Genomic DNA, 26,297 nt, shown 5'->3' on the forward strand with positions numbered 1-26,297 from the left:
ATGGAACTATGACCTGAAGAATGCACGGATTCTCAGTGCATTGTCCATATGATGCCTTTGGATTACAATGCAATGCATGCAGCAAGCAGGATCTCCAAAAAACGCAACACGCTGCCCTCTAACGCAATGCACTGGTGGGAGGAGTTTCAGAGAGGAATGGGAGTTTTGGTGCGTTCTTTGCACGATGTGCTCCACCATCTACAATACAAAACCCAATGGTGTGAACGGACCCTTGTTTGATTGGAGCCACCACATAATACTCAGTGCTTTTGGGTAAGAAGGATCATGTGACCCCATGATACAGTGCCCAAGCTTAGTGGCCTCTGGACTGTCACATGGTGGGGGGAGGGTGACATTATTGCTTGCTGCAAGTCTACATACCAGTTAACCCCTCCCCCAGTAGTTTACAGCACAGAGAAAGGAGCGGTGGCCTCTGACAAAATGGAGTGAACTGGTCGGCTTCCAGGAGATCCTGGCAAGAGTGGGGCAAGGTGACGGTATATTTAAAGCAGAACTCCGGGCACAGAGATTTTTGTTAGTGCTTGTGTTTAAACCTCAGATGTAATGAGCATTCAGATCACTGCTTGTCACTAGTGTTAAGTTTGCTGCCCCCCCCCCCCCCCCCTTTGCCATTCACAGGAGGCTGTGTATTCCACAAATGGATTGCAGAATGCAACAGAGGGTTGTAAATCACTGAACAGCGACCTTTTTCCCTAGAGAACTTCTTTAAAAACGGAAAGCCTTGAAGAGCAAAGCAGACCATACACACCGCCTGGTGAGCTACAATCTACATCGGTCTGTCCATCGACTATGGAGGTGCAAGTTGTCATACATCCATGGCGTGCATGAAGGACTACAAAACTATAAGGAGTCTTCCCAGCTGAGTGCTTTCAGTGGAAATCCTGTCAGAGCTCCGGACGCGGGTCGGCGCCATGTTAGTGGTTGCTTTGTCAATGTTAGAATGTGCCGGGTTAGTGTGACATTGACAGACTGGGACAGTGTCATGGGTTAGGCTGAAAATGGGAGAAAAATGTTTAAAAAAAAAAAAAAAAATCAGGAAAGGATCCCAGAGTGGCGACACGTTCCCGGAGTCTCCGGCCGGCTCGCCAACAATACTGCTGCAGCTCCTTCTATAGGAAGCGGAGGACGTCTATACATTATAGCGGTTACATCTCCATTCGCTCATCAGAAATTTGTGGCAGGAAAAAAAAAAAACTTCCCGGATGTCTTCTGATGTGAAAGGGAAGAATAACGGATGGAAAGATTCTGAAAAGCACTATAATAATACGATGGATTCATTTCAAAGCTATAACTCTGGGAAATTTGAACATAAAGTCTATAAAGTACTTGAGTTTTCAGTCTGGGGGGTGACTTTCCAGTCTCCTCCCCCCCTCCAATAAAACGGGAAGAGAGGCTTCTGAGAAGAGAGTCCGTCATCTCTCCGCTAACCGTCTCAGAGCTTGTCATCTGTCATTTCCAAAAACTGTGCGTACACGTCCCTCGTACATTCTCCTTTCTGGTTGAACTGGAATTTGTAGTAGCTGCCATCTGCGCAGATTGCTGAAAGAGAAGAGAGAGGTCAGGGGCGGAGGAGGGGGGATTGTAAATTGTATTCATTGAAGCTGAACTCCAGGTGAAATAATGGGATTTTTGACTTACCGTAAAATCCATTTCTCTGATGTTCATTGTCGGACACAGCTCCTGATCTTCATAACCATTGGGTTATACTGCCCCCTACAGGAGGAGGACCCTACGCAGTAAAAACATCTGGCTACACCTATGGGCGGTCCCAGGGGGTGTACTCCCTCTCTCTGCTATAGGCACTCAGTTTTGTTACAATCAGTGTCAGAAGAATTACAACCCCACAGAGGGGTGGAGGAGGTGCTGTGTCCATCAATGATCATCAGGGAAATGGATTTTATAGCAAGTCAAAAATCCCATTTTTTCTTTAGTTCATTGATGGACACAGCTCCTGATCTTCATAACCATTGAGACGTCCCAAAAGCAGTGTTAATACATGAGGGGTGGGAACAGCAAAAATAAATTCCCAAGGCTAACTATAGCTAACCAGGTAAAAGGAGCTCAACCAAAACAACTGGAGGCAACCTGAAAAAAAAAAAAACCATACACCCTCAAAGAGGACCAGGTCCACTAAACAGCAGCCTGCAAAACCTTGCGGCCAAAGGAAGCATCCGCAGATGCAAATACATCCACTTTATAGAACTTTGTGAAAGTGTGAACCGACGACCAGGTGGCCGCCCTGCAAACCTGTGTCACTGACGCCTGATGAAGGAAGGCCCAGGAGGCACTGAGTGCCCGGAGTAGAGTGCGCCTGACAGGGGAAGGAGGAACCTGACCCCTGATGGAATAGACCTGAGCCACCGTCTGTCTGATCCATCTGGAAATGGTCGCAGAGGAAGCGGACAACCCTTCCTCGTCCCATCCATGAGCACAGAGAGTCTGACTTCCTAAAAGACTCCATAGCTGACAGGTACCCCTAATTGCCCAGACCTCATCCAAGGCATGCAAGGCAATTTTCTTCGGATGTTTTGGCCTGGGACACAGGGAAAGGCAACACAATATCTTCATTCAAATGAAAATCAGAGACAACTTGAGGAAGGAACGACGGACAGGGGTGAAGAATCACCTCATCACTGTGAACCACCACATAAAGGTGAATGACAGGATAAATGCCGCCAATTCCAAACACCCTGGGCGCGGAGGTGAAAGCCACCAAAATGGCCACCTTCTGGGACTACGTAAGCAGGGGAATTTCACACCCTGAGCAGAATTGTTCATGAGGACACCTCCCCAGCTGGATAGGTTGGCATCCATGGTGACTACTGTCCAATACAAGGGGAGGAAGGATTTGCCCAGCCGAAGTGCGGAACAAAGCCACCATATCAGGGACTCTCTCATTCCCCGGATCAGCCGGATCTGATTGTCCAGAGACTGCGGATTCTTGTCCCATTTGATCAAAATCTCCCTTGCAGGGACCTCTCCTGAAACTGTGCAAATATAACCGCCTCAAAAAGGTAGACACCACCAGGCCCAGCATCCGCATGCAAGTCCGGAGGAATTACCATCTGCTGGACAGCAGGAGACAAATTACATCCTGCAGTCTCAGGAGTTGTCCAGAGGAAGGAGGACTCTGCCTAAGGCAGAGTCCAGAGTCAGACCCAGATAGTCCAGCTTTGTGGACAGAATCGGAGCAGACTTCTGAAAATTCAGAATCCAGCCAAAGACCCTCAAGCTTGTATGGTGATTTCCAGGTTTTCCACCAGAGCAGTAGACTCCACTCATAAAAAGGAGGTAATTCAAGTAGCCCAGTACCGCGATCCCCCATTGGCGTAACAATGCTAACACTTTCGTGAAGACCTGATGAGCAGACACGAGACCAAAGGGTAACGGCACAAACTGATAATGCTCCTCTCCCACTGCCCCAAAAAGAGCCTGTAAGCAGATCGGGGACAGTCGCGCGTTGGAAAGAAGAACCTTACGGGAGGGTAAGAACGAAACTGCAGACAAGCATTTGAGCCAAAAGACACGCTGAAGGACCACTGCTGAAAGTCAAGCCACTAGGGGAGCCGCATCCAAAAGAGACATCACAGATAAACTGCAGCCCCTGGACCAGCTGGTCCGCCAGCTCAGTAAAGGCGGGGGGGGGGGGGGAGCTACTCCACTTCCAGGTCACAGCGTGAAAGCTTAGCCCATTCAGTCAGTCAGCGACATCAGGGCAATGATAAAAATCAGCCTCAGTGCCGAACCAGCCAGGGTGTACATATTGTGGGCCACAGCCTCCCCCTTCCTGTCAGCCAGGAATCATGGTTGTCTTGTTTAATCTGGAAACTGGAGGGTCCACCACCGTTGGAACAGTCCACTTCTTAAGAAGGGACTCCTCATATCGCTTAGGGACCCCAAAGAGATGCTTTGGTCGTCCCCACTATTTAGTGACAATTCTGTCAAAATAGGAGAGGAAAAGGAGGGAACACCAGCCTCCGCTGCATCCTCCATCTTTCACACACAGATACAAATCAGAGCTTCCACCAGCACCATTTTGTACGCAATTGCAGAAGTGGAGGAATCCTCCTCACTACCTGAGGATTCAGGGAGCGTGGTCGCAGACCCAGCAGGGTAACCCATGTTTGCGGCAGCTGAATCAGATTCAGGATCTGATAACAGGGGAAGGTGGGGGGCGCTTTTTGCCAGTCTGTCACCCAAAAGCCACCTCCACCCAGGACAGCAAGGACTCCAAGACCGGCATCAGTGCATCAATGGATGGATGGTACCCAGAGGGCCCCATAGCCTCAGAGAGGGGTTCAGGTGGGGAGATTTGCTCCAAAGACTCCATAAGTCACCAGGAGACCCCACAAAAAAAAAAAAAGTATAAAAAACACTGCTAAGAGACAACCCCCACCCAGTTGCCAGCGACAGCACCAATTGATCCTCAGTAGAGAAGGAGAGGACCCCACCAGACTCACCACCCAGCAGAAACCAGGCACTGCAGCTACCAGGAAAATCTTCACTGCACCAACAGTGATAAGAAAGTGAATCAGCACCAGGGGGTGAGGAGGGGCTCCCACCTCCGAAATTGCTGCCCAGAGGGCTCCACTGTCATGGCCGTCGCTCCTTTCAATGGCAAGCCACCAAAAAATGGCACCGGACTATACAAACATGGCCCTAACAGGAAGGAGGAGAACCCAGGGGTAGGACCGTACCATGGAGGGGCCCACGCCCACCCCAAAAACCTCCAGGGGGGGGGAGGGTATTTACCATACCAGGAACCAGGTGGGCACTACTCCAGACAAAACCTCCTTTCCATCGAAGGGGGTGGGGGGGGGGGGGCTGTCGGCCAGGAGGAATGCTGTGATTCAGGCCAAGACCTGATCGTATGTGACCTTGCGAGGCGTTTACGTGCATGCCAGCCCCCGTCCGGAGGGGCTATGTCGCGACCAACCTAACGCGGAGATGAGGTCTGCGCACGCTCACTGGCCAGACTGGAGTGACCACTGGATCTACATTATCCAGCCTGTCGCCCAGTCCGGCAGTTGATTGTAGATCTCACAGGAAAAAAAAAAAAATTCTTTCTAAAAATAAAAATTGTCAGGACCAGAGATCCCAGCAAGAACGAGGTCCTTACTCCTGACTAGGCAAAAAAAAAACCTGCCTATAGCAGAGAGAGATAGGAAACCCTCTGGGACTGCCCATAGGCGTAGCCAGACTTTTCTTCTGCCTAGTGTCCTACTCCTGTAGGGGGCAGTATAACCCAATGATTAAGAAGATCAGGAGCTGTGTCCATCAATGAATGAAAGAAATGTATGTAGTAACTAAAGACACGCACAACAAAACAAAAATAGGATAGGCGAGCAAACTGAAGAGTCTAAAGAGTGTAAGATTTGGAAATGACCAGAGTGCCAGTTTTTACATTTGTTTCCCCCCAATGCAAACATCGGCCACCTTAATATAATCATCTAATAAATGCATCCACAATGATAAACAAAAAATGATCGATTATATTTTTGCATTCAGGCCTGCAGAACACTGCAACTGCGATCAGTGCATCATGGGTGCAATGCTCGAGTCCCGCAAACCTGAGCGGAGGAAGTGCAGCAGTGAGGGAGGAGCATTTGTAAAAACATCCTTGGCCTGAATGATGCAGCTGTGAGCGAAGAACAAGGCGGCACTAGCAGCAAAAGAAGGCAGAATGCTGCACCCTGTTATTTTGGGGTGGGGTGGGGTGGGGGGGGGGTGTATGCCACCATGCCTCGTGCTACACCCTAAATTTGTGTAACATGAACCAGGTTATAAAAAAAAAATAAAAAAAAAGTAGACTGGGCCTTTAGCCTTCAAGATTTCACCTAGGCCCCTTTCACTTGGGGCAGATCCGTTTGATTGCTTAGTGAGGGGCTCTGTTGATCCCCGCTGAGCAGGTGGATGACAGGTCTGTCTCCGCTCACCAGAGTCCCGCTCTCCTCTATGGGGAAATCAGGTTAAAATAGACCGCCTGTCCGTTTTCATCTGATCGATGGATGGAGAATAGGACCATCTGGTCTAGATTTGGATAGCAGTGGGTTACAGCAGACATCCGTCGCACCATAGGGGTAACTGGATGGTCCGATCAGAAAAACTGACAGGCAGACCAGATCGGACAGCCCGTGTGAAAGGGGCTTTAGACCTCCTTCCCATGGATGGGTTGTTGTGGCCACCGGATTCTTGCAGCCCTGCTGCTGGAATTTTGAACATCTGTCCCAAACGGAAGCCAACCCCTCTATGTGCAGCTATGTGCGATCCTCCCGACTGCACAACCCAGTCATTCCAGCAGCAAGAATCCCAAGATTCTGGTGGGAGCAACAAACCGGCCATATGAAGGAAACCTTGTGGACAACAACCAACCTGCAGCCATTTAGATGACCCACCCTGACCTCACACCTAGGCTACACCCGGAGGTGTCCCTTTATAGGCAGCAGCTTCTGAATGCAAGGATTGGCAGAGTCAGCTTATGCTTGAATGAAGGCGAGAAATGATTTCTGACATTACCTATAACAGAGTTCGGCTCGGTTCCAAAGGCACAAATACAAGGCGATCCGGATGGGACCTGAAACTTGGAGAAACTCCATTTGGAGCTGAAGTACGGAGAAACTCCATTTGGAGCTGAAGTACTTGGGAAGGAAACTGGCAGACGCCAAACTGTAGAAAAAGAAAAGCAAAAAGTCAAGACACACATTGTTAAACATCTAATAATCATAAGTGATACAGAACTGCAACAATGTGACCGCCGGAGATACAGAACTGCGACAATGTGACCGCCGGAGATACAGAACTGCTACAATGTGACCAGCGCAACTGTCAGTCACCACCGGAGATACAGAACTGCTACAATGTGACCCCTGGAGATACAGAACTGCAACAATGTGACCGCCGGAGATACAGAACTGCAACAATGTGACCGCCGGAGATACAGAACTGCAACAATGTGACCCCCGGAGATACAGAACTGCAACAATGTGACCCCCGGAGATACAGAACTGCTACAATGTGACCGCCGGAGATACAGAACTGCTACAATGTGACCGCCGGAGATACAGAACTGCTACAATGTGACCGCCGGAGATACAGAACTGCAACAATGTGACCGCCGGAGATACAGAACTGCTACAATGTGACCACCGGAGATACAGAACTACTACAATGTGACCGCTGGAGATACAGAACTGCAACAATGTGACCGCCGGAGATACAGAACTGCAACAATGTGACCGCCGGAGATACAGAACTGCAACAATGTGACCACTGCAACAATGTGACCGCCGGAGATACAGAACTGCAACAATGTGACCGCCGGAGATACAGAACTGCTACAATGTGACCCCCGGAGATACAGAACTGCTACAATGTGACCCCCGGAGATACAGAACTGCTACAATGTGACCCCCGGAGATACAGAACTGCGACAATGTGACCACCGGAGATACAGAACTGCTACAATGTGACCGCCGGAGATACAGAACTGCGACAATGTGACCACCGGAGATACAGAACTGCTACAATGTGACCGCCGGAGATACAGAACTGCAACAATGTGACCGCCGGAGATACAGAACTGCTACAATGTGACCCCCGGAGATACAGAACTGCGACAATGTGACCCCCGGAGATACAGAACTGCTACAATGTGACCCCCGGAGATACAGAACTGCGACAATGTGACCACCGGAGATACAGAACTGCTACAATGTGACCGCCGGAGATACAGAACTGCGACAATGTGACCACCGGAGATACAGAACTGCAACAATGTGACCGCCGGAGATACAGAACTGCTACAATGTGACCCCCGGAGATACAGAACTGCGACAATGTGACCGCCGGAGATACAGAACTGCTACAATGTGACCGCCGGAGATACAGAACTGCTACAATGTGACCGCCGGAGATACAGAACTGCGACAATGTGAGCGCTGCCTGCCTGCTGCCCGTCTCTTTCCACAACTTCCTCAGGCCGGCCATACATGAGTCGAATTTCTTTAACCCACAAATAACACACAAAGTACAATGTGCTAAAACCGCGCTTGCAAAAATAGTCTCCATAAATAATACTATAAAGAAGAATATGTGATCAGGGCCAATAAATATAAAGAGCTCTGTCCCAATAATATTGGTAATAAATTCCAGCGAGGGTCTATTCTATATACTGTATAAATTGCACTGTGCCGTGTCACCAAAAATATCCCCTGGTGCTGCGGTGTCACCGGGTGCTCAGGTGAAGGACCGCACTCACCAGATGACAACTCATTTGTTGTACAACAAAGAAGGTCAAATATGCTTGTTGGTCACCCGGGGACCCGAGGGGATCTGCTGTCTGTAGCCTGGTATCCTCTCCATGTGATGGTGCGACTCAGCGGTTCCCGTGGTGCGACTCAGCGGTTCCCGTGGCAAATCAATCAATCGGTTATTAAGGAGCGAGAGAAGAGCCTCGCATAGCGTAAAAAAGTTGTGTTATTAACCACTTCCCACCCGCTGTATAGTAAAATGATGGGGGGAGGATGCTCTCTCGTTCTGGGACGATGTCATATGACTGCAAATGGCCACGCAATGTTCCTAAGACACGGCGCGACCCCCATCTCAGTAAACAGCTGATGACGCGGCTCTTTACCCATGTGATCAGCTGTGTCCAATCACAACCGGTCACATGAAAACAAGGAAGTGCCGTTTATTGGCTCACACTGACAGAGTATGAGGAGAGGAGAGCCGATCAGCGGCATTTCCTTGCAGGGGAGACTGTACAGTGATCAGTGCCCGGATTACAGTACAGCCCCAGCAGTGCCCATCAGTGAGGCATACGAGTGCCTCCTCACCAGTGCCACCTAATCAGTGCAGCCTATCAGTGCCCACCAGAGAGGCATACGAGTGCCTCCTCATCAGTGCAGCTTATCAGTGCCCATTAGTGAAGGAGAAAAAATTACTTAAAAAAAAAAAATAAATAATATATCAAGTTTGTCAGTAAATTTTGTAATTTTCAGTCTTTAGTTTAGCAAAAAAATAAAAACCTCAGCAGTGATTAAAATGCCACCAAAAGAAAACTCCATTTGTGTGTGAAAAAAAATGATAAAATGTCCTATGGGTGCAGTGTTGTATGACCGCGCAATTGTCATTCAAAGTGTGACAGCGCCGAAAGCTGAAAATTGGCCTGGGCAGGAAGGGGTAAAAGTGCGTGGTAGGCCAGTTCAAAAAGTCATATCCCAACCCCCACTCTCTGGACGTAGAGGAAGCCACTGGGCATCCATGTGCGTTCCACCCTAGCAAGAAGCTTCCCAGGACGGCATGTGACGAAATGCGTTAAACGCAAAACATGTAATTCACGGTGCACAACTTCTGGCTGAGGTGGAACGCACGCGCATGCCCAGCAGCTTCCTGGAGGTCCGGAGAGTGGGGGGTTTGGATTTATGTTTTTTTTTCACAGATTCGTGTGTAAAAGGAACCTTTTTAATAACTTTTTTACGCAATGCGAGGCTCTTCTCTCGCTCCTTTTTAACCGATTGGTTGATTTGCCACGGGAACCGCTGAGTCGCACCACGGGAACCGCTGAGTCGCACCACGGGAACCGCTGAGTCGCACCATCCCGAGGAGAGGATACCAGGCTACAGACAGCGGATCCCCTCAGGTCCCTGGGTCACCAACAAGCGTAATTAACCTTCTTGGTTGTACAACAAATGAGTCGTCTTCTGGTGAGTGCGGTCCTTCACCTGATCATACGGTGACACCGCAGCACCAGGGATATAGAATAGACCCTCGCTGGGGATTTCATTACCAATATTATTGGACGGAGCTCTTTATATTTATTGACCCCGATTCGTATTTCTCATTATTTATGGAGACTTTTTGCAAGCGCTGTTTTAGCGGTGATTTTTGTGCGGCCTTCAAATTTGAGTGATCAGCATGTTGGAAATTTTTTGATGAGAATTGTGTGAGAAATATAATCAAAAAAGAAATGCGCATGCGTGCAAGAAAAGATTCTCGGAAAGAAGAGAAAAGAAAAATTCCCAGAAAGAAAATTCTTGAAAAGATAAAACAAAGAAAATAAAATTCCTGGAAAAAAAAGAAAATTATTTTCCTTGGAAACAGGAGGTGAAATTGAAGGCTCTGGTTGGTCAAATTTAGAAAATCGGTGGTGGCGTCAGCAAATCACAACACACAAAATTTCTGATTGTCGAAAGAAAATGAGGAGTTTGGAATTGGACCAATGTATGGTCGGCGTCAGATTCCCAGCATGCCTTGCAGTTCCTCTGCTGTTTAACTTTCTATTCCCACACAGGATATGAACTGTAATAATCTGAGAGGTAAATGGCAACGGCCTGAGGAGAGGTGCAGACTCCGGTACCGTACAATCACCGCAGAGATCGGTCCGCCATTAACGTCCAGCACAGACAGGTGGGGGGATGGTCTAAAAACATGTGAATGCTCTCTAAAGATCCAAACAAGGGTCGTTCTTCAGAGACCAAAGCACATGTGAAGGAGGCCTCATACCCCCCACACGCCTCATACCCTCCCCCACACACACACCCCTCACACGCGCCCCCCCCCCCCCACACACACACACGCCTCATACACCCCCCCACACACACGCCTCATACCCCCCCCCACACACACCTCATACACCCCCCCCCACACACACACACGCCTCACCCCCCCCCCCCCACACACACACACACGCCTCATACCCCCCCCACACACACCCCTCACACGCCTCATACCCCCCCCACACGCCTCATACCCCCCCCACACACACCCCTCACACGCCTCATACCCCCCCCCACACACACCCCTCACACGCCCCCCCCCCCCCCACACACACACCTCACCCCCCCCCCCACACACACACACGCCTCATACCCCCCCCCCCCCACACACACACCCCTCACACGCCCCTCCCCCCCCCCCACACACACGCCTCATACACCCCCCCCACACACACACACACACACGCCTAATACCCCCCCCCCACACACACCTCATACACCCCCCCCCCCACACACGCCTCACACCCCCCCCCCACACACACACGCCTCATACCCCCCCCCCCCCACACCCCTCACACGCCCCCCCCCCCCACACGCCTCATACCCCCCCCACACACGCCTCACACACCCCCCCCCCCCCCACACACACACACGCCTCACCCCCCCCCCCCCACACACACGCCTCACCCCCCCCCCCCCCCCCACACACACACACACACCTCACCCCCCCCCCCCCCCACACACCTCACCCCCCCCACACACACACACACACACACACCTCACCCCCCACACACACCTCACCCCCCCCCCACCACACACACACACACACCTCACCCCCCCCCACACACACACACACACACCTCACCCCCCCCCACACACACACACACACCTCACCCCCCTCCCCCCCCCCACACACACCTCACCCCCCTCCCCCCCCCCCCACACACACCTCACCCCCCTCCCCCCCCCCACACACACCTCACCCCCCTCCCCCCCCCCCACACACACCTCACCCCCCTCCCCCCCCCCCACACACACCTCACCCCCCCCCCCCCCACACACCTCACCCCCCCCCCCCCACACACACCTCACCCCCCCCCCCCCCACACACACACACACACACACACCTCACCCCCCCCCCCCCACACACACACACACCTCACCCCCCCCCCCCCCCCACACACACACCTCAAACCAACCCCCCCACCCCCCCCCCCACACACACACCTCAAACCCCCCCCCCCCCCACACACACACACCTCAAACCCCCCCCCCCCCCCCACACACACACACACACACACCTCAAACCCCCCCACACACCTCACCCCCCCCCCCCACAGGCTGCATTTCATTTTGCACTATAAAGTAGATGGAAAGACGAACACAGAAATAAATCAGAATTTGGAAAATGTGTCTCCCATCACAATTATCCGAGCAGCAAAGACAACGGCCACTGCAGTGACACCACACACACCACCCCATCCCCCCCCCCCCCATACCTGGACTGCTTGTTCCTCTTTGGATCTTCTGCTGCGAAGATGTGCACCGTCCCGTGATCGCTGGACACGCAGATCAGAGAGGCGTCCTCATTAAAGTTAATGCTGTAAGATACAAGAGGCGGAGTCAGGCGGGTTCCTATTGCACAGCTTCATCCAGTCACTGCAATAAAGATGTGGATTGGATTAACGGATTCTAAAGTCAAAATAGATTTTTATATTAAACACATTTTCTGCATTAAAGTGGGTGTAATCCTCAGACATGAAATCTGAACAAAGCCCCTCCCCTCTATAGTGTGTCCTTCTCTCAGTCCAGAGTGTCATTTCTGTCTGCTGCCTCCTTCCTCTGCTATCTGCATGAGTCTCCTCCCCCTCCTTCCTCTGCTATCTGCATGAGTCTCCTCCCCTCCTTCCTCTGCCATCTGCATGAGTCTCCTCCCCCTCCTTCCTCTGCCATCTGCATGAGTCTCCTCCCCCTCCTTCCTCTGCTATCTGCATGAGTCTCCTCCCCCTCCTTCCTCTGCTATCTGCATGAGTCTCCTCCCCCTCCTTCCTCTGCTATCTGCATGAGTCTCCTCCCCTCCTTCCTCTGCCATCTGCATGAGTCTCCTCCCCCTCCTTCCTCTGCCATCTGCATGAGTCTCCTCCCCCTCCTTCCTCTGCTATCTGCATGAGTCTCCTCCTCCTCCCCCCTCCTTCCTCTGCTATCTGCATGAGTCTCCTCCCCCTCCTTCCTCTGCCATCTGCATGAGTCTCCTCCCCCTCCTTCCTCTGCTATCTGCATGAGTCTCCTCCCCCTCCTTCCTCTGCTATCTGCATGAGTCTCCTCCCCCTCCCCCATCTGCATGAGTCTCCTCCCCTCCTTCCTCTGCTATCTGCATGAGTCTCCTCCCCCTCCCCCATCTGCATGAGTCTCCTCCCCTCCTTCCTCTGCTATCTGCATGAGTCTCCTCCTCCTCCTTCCTCTGCTATCTGCATGAGTCTCCTCCCCCTCCTTCCTCTGCTATCTGCATGAGTCTCCTCCCCCTCCTTCCTCTGCTATCTGCATGAGTCTCCTCCCCCTCCTTCCTCTGCTATCTGCATGAGTCTCCTCCCCCTCCTTCCTCTGCTATCTGCATGAGTCTCCTCCCCCTCCTTCCTCTGCTATCTGCATGAGTCTCCTCCCCCTCCTTCCTCTGCTATCTGCATGAGTCTCCTCCCCTCCTTCCTCTGCCATCTGCATGAGTCTCCTCCCCCTCCTTCCTCTGCCATCTGCACGAGTCTCCTCCCCTCCTTCCTCTGCCATCTGCATGAGTCTCCTCCCCTCCTTCCTCTGCTATCTGCACGAGTCTCCTCCCCCTCCTTCCTCTGCTATCTGCACGAGTCTCCTCCCCTCCTTCCTCTGCTATCTGCATGAGTCTCCTCCCCCTCCTTCCTCTGCTATCTGCATGAGTCTCCTCCCCCTCACCCCTCCCCCTCCTTCCTCTGCTATCTGTATGAGTCTCCTCCCCCTCCTTCCTCTGCTATCTGCATGAGTCTCCTCCCCCTTACCCCTCCCCCTCCTTCGTCTGCCATCTGCATGAGTCTCCATCCTCTGCCATCTGCATGAGTCTCCTCCCCCTCCTTCCTCTGCATGAGTCTCCTCCCCCTCCTTCCTCTGCCATCTGCACGAGTCTCCTCCCCTCCTTCCTCTGCTATCTGCATGAGTCTCCTCCCCTCCTTCCTCTGCCATCTGCATGAGTCTCCTCCCCCTCCTTCCTCTGCCATCTGCACGAGTCTCATCCCCTCCTTCCTCTGCTATCTGCACGAGTCTCATCCCCTCCTTCCTCTGCCATCTGCACGAGTCTCATCCCCTCCTTCCTCTGCTATCTGCATGAGTCTCCTCCCCCTCCTTCCTCTGCTATCTGCATGAGTCTCCTCCCCCTCACCCCTCCCCCTCCTTCCTCTGCTATCTGTATGAGTCTCCTCCCCCTCCTTCCTCTGCTATCTGCATGAGTCTCCTCCCCCTTACCCCTCCCCCTCCTTCGTCTGCCATCTGCATGAGTCTCCATCCTCTGCCATCTGCATGAGTCTCCTCTCCCTCACCCCTCCCCCTCCTTCCTCTGCTATCTGCATGAGTCTGCTATCTGTCTGTATGAATCTCCATCCTCTGCATGAGTCTCCTCCCCCTCACCCCTCCCCCTCCTTCCTCTGCTATCTGCATGAGTCTCCTCCTCCTCCCCTCCTCCTTCCTCTGCTACCTGCATGAGTCTCCTCCTTTCTCTGCATGGGTCGCCTCCCCCTCCATCTGCATTAGTGTGCTCCCCCTCCCCCAATATCTGCATGAATCTCCCCCTCCTGCCTCCCCTCCCGTATTTTGCATAGTAGCAGAATTGTATGCTGAAGGTTTTTATAACCTAATGCATTAAAAAAATAAATAAAAAACTTTGTGCAGCCTCTCAGGGGGGCCGGGCCTTGGTGCAGCCTCTCAGGGGGGCCGGGCCTTGGTGCAGCCTCTCAGGGGGGCCGGGCCTTGGTGCAGCCTCTCAGGGGGGCCGGGCCTTGGTGCAGCCTCTCAGGGGGGCCGGGCCTTGGTGCAGCCTCTCAGGGGGGCCGGGCCTTGGTGCAGCCTCTCAGGGGGGCCGGGCCTTGGTGCAGCCTCTCAGGGGGGCCGGGCCTTGGTGCAGCCTCTCAGGGGGGCCGGGCCTTGGTGCAGCCTCTCAGGGGGGCCGGGCCTTGGTGCAGCCTCTCAGGGGGGCCGGGCCTTGGTGCAGCCTCTCAGGGGGGCCGGGCCTTGGTGCAGCCTCTCAGGGGGGCCGGGCCTTGGTGCAGCCTCTCAGGGGGGCCGGGCCTTGGTGCAGCCTCTCAGGGGGGCCGGGCCTTGGGGCAGCCTCTCAGGGGGGCCGGGCCTTGGGGCAGCCTCTCAGGGGGGCCGGGCCTTGGGGCAGCCTCTCAGGGGGGCCGGGCCTTGGGGCAGCCTCTCAGGGGGGCCGGGCCTTGGTGCAGCATGACCACATATTTCCGTGTGCTGTGCTGAGAGCTCACGCCATCCACACAGTCATCAGCGGCTAACGGAAAGCCTTCCGGTCATTTGACCACCATAACAGCCAATCACGGCGGTTACCATAATCATAGACCCTGCGATATCTAAAACCCAAGAAGGATCGGGAAGTGCTGGCGCCAAAGGGTTAAATGTCCTTCAGGGTTGATATAGGGTGACAACGCTCTGTGCCAGTCTCTGTCAGAAGTGGTCGTTTCAGCACACATTACGCAGGCACGGTCCATTGTTGTCACCATCAGAAAACTTCCCATACAGCATGCAGACAAGAAGTGGCTGCAAAGAGGCTGCAGGGAATCAGCAGCACTGAGATGTAATAAAGGGTAAAAAAAAAAAAAAAGAAAAGAAGACAAATGAAGAAGGAAATGTCTCCGGCATCGTGACCCCGCTGGCAGAAAAAACGCATACAAAGACAAATACATTTCCCCCAGTTAGGGCCAATGCGGCGCAGGAGAAGACCGGAGCACTCCCAATGCGGCGCAGGAGAAGACCGGAGCACTCCCAATGCGGTGCAGGAGAAGACCGGAGCACTCCCAATGCGGTGCAGGAGAAGACCGGAGCACTCCCAATGCGGTGCAGGAGAAGACCGGAGCACTCCCAATGCGGTGCAGGAGAAGACCGGAGCACTCCCAATGCGGTGCAGGAGAAGACCGGAGCACTCCCAATGCGGTGCAGGAGAAGACCGGAGCACTCCCAATGCGGTGCAGGAGAAGACCGGAGCACTCCCAATGCGGTGCAGGAGAAGACCGGAGCACTCCCAATGCGGTGCAGGAGAAGACCGGAGCACTCCCAATGCGGTGCAGGAGAAGACCGGAGCACTCCCAATGCGGTGCAGGAGAAGACCGGAGCACTCCCAATGCGGTGCAGGAGAAGACCGGAGCACTCCCAATGCGGTGCAGGAGAAGACCGGAGCACTCCCAATGCGGTGCAGGAGAAGACCGGAGCACTCCCAATGCGGTGCAGGAGAAGACCGGAGCACTCCCAATGCGGTGCAGGAGAAGACCGGAGCACTCCCAATGCGGTGCAGGAGAAGACCGGAGCACTCCCAATGTGGTGCAGCTCTGCATAGTAACCAATCCGCTTGTTAAAGTCTCATCTCTTTTTATTGAACCGTCCGACTTCCCGCCTCTGATGGTTTTGCATAGAGCAGCCCACGTCCTCTTCTGGGGCCCCATGACAGAGCTCCTGGCTCCTCCCTCCTGCCGGGTGCAGCCACTGCAAGCAGCTTGCTCTGGGGGCACCCAAGCAGGCGCACTCCTGACCCGCGGCTCTGTGTCCATTCAGACACCGAACCACAGCTCAACCCCACCCCCTCTGTCTCCTGAATGGCTTGCTGCTAATGCCAAGAGCCAGTTAGGTGTGCGGACTCCCCAGAGAGGGAAGGCTCTCCTGGACATTGCTGGATGGAGATGGGGCTCTGGTAAGTATTAGGAGGGCGGGGGCACACAGAAGGTTTTTACCTTCATGCACAGAATGCACTTTCTGCCTTTACAACCCCTTTAATCCTCGACAATAAACCCTGGAAGCGGATTGGTTACCATGCAGAGCTGCACCAGATTCTGTGTGTTTCAGTAAATCTCCCCCCCCCTCCCCCCCAATGTGTTTCTGCTTTTACAAACTTGAGCCCGATCACATGATTACCCCGCAGTACTCTGATAGCAGAACTTTCCCGGGACGTCCTCAGTATTTACAGAGGGAAAGCAGGTATCAGACTGCACAAAGCCCCGCCCATCACTGGCCCAGAGGACACTCCCCTCTCAGCCGGGCGCGATGACATCACAAACTCTCACCAGTAAATATTGGCAGCCTGCGATCCTCTCCGCAGCTCCTGGATGAGGTGTCCGGACGTCGTGTCGAATATTCGGATGAGGGTTCCCTGCAGTGATAAAAGATGCGGCAGTCAGGTGACACAAATTCCCTCCTATTCTACACCCAGCCCCGCCCCTTCCTCCACCCACACCCTGCAGGTGCCGATGACTCCCTAGATTTAGGATTGGGGGGGTGGGGCTCAGCGAGGTCAGGAAATGCCAGAAGCTGGGGAGTCACCATCCTGTCTACACAATTTCCTTTGTTGCTTTCACTGACTTACATAAAGGGGGGAGGGGAGGGGAGGAGGGGAGGGGGGGGTGATAAGATAAGCGTTCCTGGCATACCCAGCGCTCTACCCCCCCATTATCAGACCGCGCTCTGACCTTCTCTGAAGCGGTGGCGATTCTGGTCCCTTGTAGGTTCAGAGCGATGCAGCTCAGCACCCCCTCATGGGCCGGGATGTCAACGGGGGGCTTCTCAGTGCTGGCCAGGTCCACAATCTGCACATGGCCGGTGTGCGCCCCGGGGAACGCCAGGAATGAGTTGTTACTGTTCGGACACAGAACACACAGACCTATAGGAGGAGAGGAGACAGAAATAGGTGCGGAAATGACACTCCTTCCTGGAATATAACCCCATTGGAATCACTTCAGCTCTGGACAGTCCCCCCCCCTTCATCTTCAGCTCTAAACAGTCCCCCCCCCCCTTCATCTTCAGCTCTGGACAGCCCCCCCCCCCCCTTCATCTTCAGCTCTGGACAGCCCTCCCCCTTCATCTTCAGCTCTGGACAGTCCCCCCCCCCTTCATCTTCAGCTCTGGACAGCCCCCCCCCCCCTTCATCTTCAGCTCTGGACAGCCCCCCCCCCCTTCATCTTCAGCTCTGGACAGTCCCCCCCCCCCTTCATCTTCAGCTCTGGACAGCCCCCCCCCCCCCTTCATCTTCAGCTCTGGACAGCCCCCCCCCCCTTCATCTTCAGCTCTGGACAGTCCCCCCCCCCTTCATCTTCAGCTCTGGACAGTCCCCCCCCCCTTCATCTTCAGCTCTGGACAGTCCCCCCCCCCCCCTTCATCTTCAGCTCTGGACAGTCCCCCCCCCCCCTTCATCTTCAGCTCTGGACAGTCCCCCCCCCCCCCTTCATCTTCAGCTCTGGACAGTCCCCCCCCCCCTTCATCTTCAGCTCTGGACAGTCCCCCCCCCCTTCATCTTCAGCTCTGGACAGTCCCCCCCCCCCCCTTCATCTTCAGCTCTGGACAGTCCCCCCCCCCCTTCATCTTCAGCTCTGGACAGTCCCCCCCCCCTTCATCTTCAGCTCTGGACAGTCCCCCCCCCCCTTCATCTTCAGCTCTAAACAGCCCCCCCTTCATCTTCAGCTCTGGACAGTCCCCCCCCCTTCATCTTCAGCTCTGGACAGTCCCCCCCCCCCTTCATCTTCAGCTCTGGACAGTCCCCCCCCCCCCCTTCATCTTCAGCTCTGGACAGTCCCCCCCCCCCTTCATCTTCAGCTCTGGACAGTCCCCCCCCCCCTTCATCTTCAGCTCTGGACAGTCCCCCCCCCCCCTTCATCTTCAGCTCTGGACAGTCCCCCCCCCCTTCATCTTCAGCTCTGGACAGTCCCCCCCCCCTTCATCTTCAGCTCTGGACAGTCCCCCCCCCTTCATCTTCAGCTCTGGACAGTCCCCCCCTTCATCTTCAGCTCTGGACAGTCGTCCCCCCCCCCTTCATCTTCAGCTCTGGACAGTCGTCCCCCCCCCCATTCATCTTCAGCTCTGGACAGTCGTCCCCCCCCCTTCATCTTCAGCTCTGGACAGTCGTCGTCCCCCCCCCCCTTCATCTTCAGCTCTGGCAGTCCCCCCCCCCCCTTCATAACCCAGGCCATTTTTTTGTGATTCGGCATTGCGTTAAATTTAGTGACATTGCGCGGACGTGCGACGCTGTACCCCAAACAAAATGAATGTCCTTTTATTCCCCCACAAATGGAGCTTTCTTATGGCGGTATTCAATCACCCCTGGAGTTATTTTTTGCACTATAAGAGCGTCAATTTTGCAAAAAAAAAAAAAAAAAATGTAATTTCTTCAATTTAGGGACAATTTGTATTCTGCTACGTTTTTGGTAAAAAAAAAAAAAAAAAAATAATAATAAGTGAATATTGATTGGTTTGTGGAAAAGTAAATCGCGTCTACAAACTAGGGGATATATTTATGGAATTTATTTTTTACTAGTAATGGCGGCGATCAGCGACTTGTAGCGGGACTGCGACATTGCAGTGGTCACATCGGACACTGACACTGAGGACAAATGACACTAATACAGTGATCAATGCTAAAAATATGCACTGTCACTGTACTAATGACACTGGCTGGAGAGGGGTTAACATCAGGGGTGATCAAAGGGTTGTGTCCCTAGGGGGTGCTTGCTAACTGTGGGGGAGGTGCTCTGACTGAGGAAAGACAGAGATCCGCATTTCTGCTCTGCTTTAAGGAGGAGAAATTGTTAAGCACAATCAGGGCACCGTATATCTAGGAAGAGGACAGACACTGCTTAAGTAAAGATGGCGCGCGCGCGCACCCCCCCCCCCCCCCCCCAAGTACATCCACTTTTATATTCGAAAAAAGATTTCTAAAACCTGCACTGAAAAATTGGATTTTTGTCTTCCCGTAAAATCCTTTTCTCTGATGTTCATTGTCGGACACAGCTCCAGAATCTTCTTCACCATTGGGTTATGCTGCCCCCTACAGGAGTAGGACACTAGGCAGGAAAAAGCTTTACCACGCCTATGGGGCGATCCAAGGGGGTATACTCCCTCTTCCTGCTATAGGATCTCAGTTTTGTAACAAGCAGTGTCAGAAGAAATATAACCCAACTCCATAGAGGGCCGGGAGCTGTGTCTTTCAATGAACATCGGAGAAAAGGATTTTACGGTAAGACAAAAATCCAATTTTCTCTTTCATTGATTGATGGACACAGCTCCAGAATCTTCTTGACCGTTGGGACGTCCCAAAGCCGTGTCAAAACAGGAGGGGTGGGAAAAACACAGCAGAAATTCCCCAAAGGCTAAACCTAGCCAACCAGGAACCACTGGAGCTCCCCTAAAACAATACAACCTCAAAGAGGACCGAGTCCTCCCAAACCGCAGCCAGCAAAACCTTGCGGCCAAAGAAGCCTCCACAGATGCCAACGCATCGACTTTGTAAACCTGCATCACTGACACCGGATGATGGAAGGCCCAGGAGGCACTAAGCGCCCGCGTTAATTGCGCTTTAACAGGGAAAGGAGGAACCCGACTCTTGATTGAATTGGACTGCATCACCGTCTGTCTGATCCATCTGGAAATGGTCACAGCAAACGTGGCCGAACCCTTGCGAGGTCCATCCATTAGGACAAATCGCGAGTCTGATTTCCTAAACGCCTCGGTAGCCACCAGGTACACCCTGATCTCCCGAACCACAGCCTGAAAATGCAAGGCAATCTCCCTAGGCTTGGGACTCAGGGAAGGCAACCCCAGGTCTTCATTCAGATGGAAACCAGAAACAACCTTAGGAAGGGACGACTGACAAGGACGAAGCACCACTTTATCTCCGTGAGCCACCAAGTAAGGTGAATGACAAGACAAAGCTGCCAGCTCCGACACCCTCCGTGCAGAAGAAAAAGCCACCAAGAAGGCCACCTTCTGGAACAATGTAAGCTGAGGAATCTCGCATATCATTTTCTACGGTGGTTACTGAAAAACCAACAGCACCAAGTTGAGATCCCACGAGGGCAATGGAGACAGCACTGGGCAAGCCAAGTGACGAAACCCCCTGAACAAAGGTGCGAACCAAAGAATGCGTAGCCGAAGGACGTTGAAAGAAAACAGCCGAGGCCAAACCTGGCCCCCCCTTGATGGGACCCGAGGCCAGGGGCGGACTGGCCTGGGGGGAAAGGTGGCAATTTCCCCCTGGGCCGCCTGGATTCCCTGTAAATGGGCCGCTGTGCTGGCAGCGCAGAGCTGCACATGTCCGGTACTGGTGGTGTGCTACTGCTCGGGCGGCTCCAGCGCGGGGTTAACAGAGTGGAGGAGCAGTGACAGAACGCCTCTCTCACTCACTGCAGCTACGAGCCGATCGTCCTGTGACAGGGCTGAGAGTGTTGTATCCCTGCAGAGCACAGCCCTTCCCCCCTCCTCTACACAAATGGGAGAACAGATCTGCTCTGTCTTCTCCCGCCCCTCTCTCCCTGTGCACGCTGGAAACTTCAGATCCTAAACATGAGGCATCCGACAGTCACATCCTAAACATGAATCTGCTGACTGAGCCAGTGAGGCTGCTGCTGGGACTGTACAAGTGAGTGAGCTGTGACCACACTCTCCCCTCTTTACTCTTTCTTCCCACTCCATCTCTACAGAATATCTCTCCCCCAGCCTTGTTTAACCACTTGCCTACTGGACACTTTCACCCCCTTCTTGCCCAGGCCAATTTTCAGCTTTCAGCGCTGTCCCTCTTGAAATGAAAATTGCGCGGTCATGCTACACTGTACCTATATGACAGTTTTATCATTTTTTTTCCCCCACACACAATTCAAGCTTTCTGTTGGTGATGTTTGCTTAAAAAAAAAAAAAAAAAAAAAAATTTTTAACCACTTGCCAACCAGCCGCCACATTTATACGGTGGCAGGTCAGCAGGTTACCACGTACGGCAGTCCACAGGAGCGATCCTGGGGACGTGTGCCCACTCGCCAGCAGGGTAGCCAATCCATGGGGGACAGCAGCCACAATTGCCACCAGGCGCCCGCAATCACTCCCCTTGGAGAGAGAACGGCGGTCTGCTGTTGTAACATGGCAGACCGTTGTTCTCTCAGAAATCAATACAGAGCTCCTATTATCCCCCTTTTTAGGAACACAAGTCTCTGTGTTCATTTCACAATACCATCCCCTCTAACAGTTAGAAAACACCCCTTAGGCTCACACTAAACCCTTTGATCGCCCCAGGGTTAACTCCTTCCCTGCCAGTGTCATTATTACAGTAACAGTGCATATTTTTAGCACTGATTACTGTAGTAATGTCACTGGTCCCCTCAAAAGTGTCAAAAATGTCAGTTAGGAGTCCGATCTGTCCGCCGCAATGTCACAGTCCCGCTAAAAATTGCTGATTGCCGCCATGAATAGTAAAAAAATTAAAACAAATAAAAATGACATAAATATTTCCCCTAGTTTGTAGACATGATAACTTTTGCATAAATCAATCAAAATACGCTAATTGGGATTTTTTTTTACCAAAAATATGTAGCAGAATAGAAATTGGCCTAAAATTATGAAAAATTTTGATTTTATTTTTTTTTTTAATTGGCAATGTTATATAGCAGAAAGTGAAAAATATACATTTTTATTTTTTTTTGCAGAATTGTTGCTCTTTTTTTGTTTATAGCACAAAAAAATGTATTTGGGTACAGCATTGCACAACCGCGCAATCGTCAGTTAAAGTAACACAGTACCGAATTGCAAAAAATGGCCTGGTCCTTAAGGGGGCAAAACCTTCCTGTCCAGAAGTGGATAAAATGTTTTTCTAGGTAGCACTGATGTGGAGGCATTAATATGCCGCACTGATGGGCGGCACTGATAAGCAGTACTAGCAAGACATTGTGTTGCTCCAGGACAAAAAGCCTCCGTTCAAAGTTCAGCCTCAGAAAGGAAATTCAGGTGCACGCCCTGGTTTCAACAGAAGCATATGGAAGAAATGGACTGGATAGTGGCACTCCAAAAAAATGAACCATTTATTGAAGAAAAAAAAGATACAAAAATACATGAAGGATGATCATACCATAGCGGAAATGATGACACTGGCAGCTAACGCATTTCACACCCAAGCTGGTGCTTAGTCATAGCATGATTGGAGTGCCGCCATCCAGTCCATTTCTTCCACATGATAAGCAGTACTGTTTTGCACTGATGCAATGATGGGCAGCACTGATGAGCAGGCACTGATGGGCACTGAAAGGCAGCACTGATTGGTGTCACTGATAGACACAGACTGGCGTCACCTGCTGGGCAATGCTGAGGCTGCACTGTAATGCTGTGCTCTGATTACCTGTACAGGTCTCCCCTGCAAGGATGCTGCTAATCTGGCTCTCCACATTTACACGTGATCGGCTGTGATTGGACACATAATGAGTTGCTGCATTGGCTCTTCAACAGATCGGGGTCATGCCATGTCATATATGTCTTGCTTCATAACATCAATACCCAATATAAAACCAGGTGGGCATGGATGGAGAGCTGATTCAGTGGTTCAACGGGCCACTTGAGTAGACTTGCCCTCCAGGCCTAAGGCTGCCAGCCCTCCCCTGCCCGAGGCAGATGCTGCTCAACACCTCTTTGGAGGAAAGCCAAACTCCGAGTCACCGAAAAGGAGCGGGGGTGAACCCAAGAGATTTACACTCACAGAGTACAAGCCTCAAACTCGATGGTAAATCTTCCTAGAAGCAGATTTACTAGCCTGCAGCAGCGTGGGAATCACCGATTCAGACAGACCCAGGCTTCCGACAGCCAAGCCGTTAAGCCAGGGAATGTAAGGCAAGATGGAAGATTGGCCCTTTGGCCAGCAGATCTCCTCTAAGGAAGTCTCCAAGGAGCTTCGGGGACCAACCGTCTCAGATCTGCGTACCAAGACCGGCGAGGCCAGTCTGGAACCACTAGGATGGCCATAATCCCTTCTGCCTCAAACCTACACAGGAATCTTGGCAGAAGTTCTAGAAGAGGAAAGACGTATTGCAGATGATACGGCCCCCAAAAGGAGCCACCAGTGCATCTGTGGCGTCGGCCAGAGGATCCAGAGATTGTGCCACAACCTAAGCACCTTCTTATGGAGACGAGAGACCAATAGGATCACCTCTTGAGTTCCCTACCGGAGAGACACAACTGATGAAACCCCTCCAGAGGAAATTTCCAGTATATCGATCGGTGGTCTGGATTCTTCCAGAGTCCGGACCCCCTGAGCACAATCTGTGCCAAAAACGCCACCCCACTCGGACAGGCTGGCATTCATGGTGAATCTTTGCCGCTTTAGAGGATCTGCGGGCACCAAGGGGACCGGCGCCTTTGATGCAGCAGCAGCAACCCCCAGGGTCCAACCATCCCCGGGAGGGGCCCACGTCCACCCCAAAAGACCCCTAAGAGAGAGGGGGGGAACAATACTTACCACCCCATGGAACCGAGTGGGCACCACTCCAGGCAGACCACCTCACCATCTTGGAATGGGGGTGCTGCGGGCCAGAGGTACTCAGGCTGTGACCAGGTCTAAGCGTCCTCACCGGCCTGGCATGGCTCACCTAGCGCGGTGCTGAGATTGGGTTGTGCCTGCTGGCCAGGCTGAGGGGACTGTAAGGATCTAGAATATCCAGTGCATCGTCCAGTCCGGCACTTATTTGTAGTTCCCACAGAAACAGAAAATAATAAAGAGGAAAAGAAAAAAAAAAAAAAAGCTAGGACCAGAGATCCCAGCAAGGAACGAGGTCCTTACTCCTGACTAGGCAGAAAAAAAACGGAGTGCCTATAGCAGGAAGTGGGAGTATACCCCCCTGGGACCGCCCCATAGGTGTGGTAAAGCTTTTTCCTGCCTCGTGTCCTACTCCTGTAGGGGGCAGCATAACCCAATAGTCAAGAAAATTCTGGAGCTGTGTCCATCAATGAAGGAAAGAGAAACTATAGATTTTAATTTTCATTAGCACTTCCCCCCCCCCCCCCCCCCCTGGCAGCACCGGGGTCGCCAGTTTGGAGTTTGTTCTCCCTGTGCCTGCCTGGGTTTCCTCCAGGTACTCCGGTTTCTTCCTTCACTCCAAAGACATGCTGGGAGGGTAATTGGCTCCTAGTATGTCTGAGTTAGGGAACTTAGATTGTAAGCTCCCTGAGGGCAGGGACGGATGTGAATATACAATATATATGTAAAGTGCTGAGTACATTCATGGTGCTATACAAGTACCTGTAATACTATTATTATTGGGTGAATTTCATATTCACCACCACCTGTCTGTCTCCCATCACCCATCTCTGGCAGATAACAGAATAATAATAATAATGGGCTGAGCACAGCGAGTGTTGGTCAGTCCATCGGTCAGCTTTCAGCCCCTCATACCCACCACCCCGCGCCGTTACCTTTAGGGTTGTAGCAGGTTTCAAAGACGTGCAGCTGATGGGGGTTGTGTGTGAAGGTGAACACTTTGATCATGGAGTCCAACACCACCACAATTCTGCAACACAGAAGACCTGGAAATAAGAGCGCAGCCAAGAAAAGTCTCCCAAACCCCAGCCAGCCATGTACAACCTAGGGGGGAGATTTACTAAGACTGGAGGGTGTAAAATCTGGTGCAGCTCTGCATAGAAACTCATCACTGAGGAAGCTGATTGGCTGCCACGCACAGCGGCACCAGATTCTGCACTCTCCAGTGTTAGTAAATTCCCCCATAAGGGTCATATACAGAAATATAAATGTGCCAAAAAACCCAAAACAACTTCTAACCATTCTGTAACTGGCATGGGGGATGGTTACCTGTCTCTGCGCAGCTTCACAGCTTTCACCTCCGTGGAGAATTCTATTTCAATCACCGTCTTCTTCTTCAGATCATCCCAAATCATTACTGGAAGGGAGGAAAAATGCTGTGAGACCTCTACAAGGTGTATATAATGCAGCGTATACACATAAGGGGAATACAAAATGTATTTTAGCTACAAGATAACCTTTCACTGTGACCCCCCCCCCACACTCATGCATAGAAGAATCTGTAGATTAGCCACTAGGGGGAGATCTGTCAATCAGTACACTCACTGTGCAGATGAAGGGCAGTTTACTTCTTTGTAGTGGTTTGATGTGTGTTAGGGGTGTACTGACTTTTGTTGCCAGCGGTTTAGACATTAATGGCTGTGTTGTCACTTAGGGGTGTACTGACTTTTTTTGCCAGCGGTTTAGACATTAATGGCTGTGTTGTCACTTAGGGGTGTACTGACTTTTGTTGCCAGCGGTTTAGACATGAATGGCTGTGTGTTGTCACTTAGGGGTGTACTGACTTTTGTTGCCAGCGGTTTAGACATGAATGGCTGTGTTGTCACTTAGGGGTGTACTGACTTTTTTTGCCAGCGGTTTAGACATTAATGGCTGTGTTGTCACTTAGGGGTGTACTGACTTTTGTTGCCAGCGGTTTAGACATTAATGGCTGTGTGTTGTCACTTAGGGGTGTACTGACTTTTGTTGCCAGCGGTTTAGACATGAATGGCTGTGTGTTGTCACTTAGGGGTGTACTGACTTTTGTTGCCAGCGGTTTAGACATTAATGGCTGTGTGTTGTCACTTAGGGGTGTACTGACTTTTGTTGCCAGCGGTTTAGACATTAATGGCTGTGTGTTGTCACTTAGGGGTGTACTGACTTCTGTTGCCAGCGGTTTAGACATTAATGGCTGTGTGTTGAGTTATTTTGAGGGGACAGTAAATTTACAC

General features: G+C 52.1%; 1 protein-coding gene across 1 annotated transcript in view; it reads right to left on the bottom strand.

Moving 5' to 3' along the window:
* Window positions 1–1,371: 1,371 nt before the first annotated feature.
* WDR45B (WD repeat domain 45B) overlaps window positions 1,372–26,297 on the bottom strand; it is a 42,754-nt gene continuing 17,828 nt past the window's right edge. Inside the window, 8 exon segments of the mRNA XM_082272940.1 lie at window positions 1,372–1,560; window positions 6,538–6,631; window positions 6,633–6,687; window positions 12,017–12,118; window positions 16,820–16,905; window positions 17,222–17,412; window positions 24,963–25,057; window positions 25,357–25,444. Coding sequence (XP_082129066.1) covers window positions 1,454–1,560; window positions 6,538–6,631; window positions 6,633–6,687; window positions 12,017–12,118; window positions 16,820–16,905; window positions 17,222–17,412; window positions 24,963–25,057; window positions 25,357–25,444 — 818 coding nt within the window. The 3' untranslated portion in view covers window positions 1,372–1,453.

This window comes from Pelophylax lessonae (genome assembly GCF_965119305.1).
Source record: "Pelophylax lessonae genome assembly, chromosome: 11".
Classification (NCBI taxonomy): domain Eukaryota; kingdom Metazoa; phylum Chordata; class Amphibia; order Anura; family Ranidae; genus Pelophylax; species Pelophylax lessonae.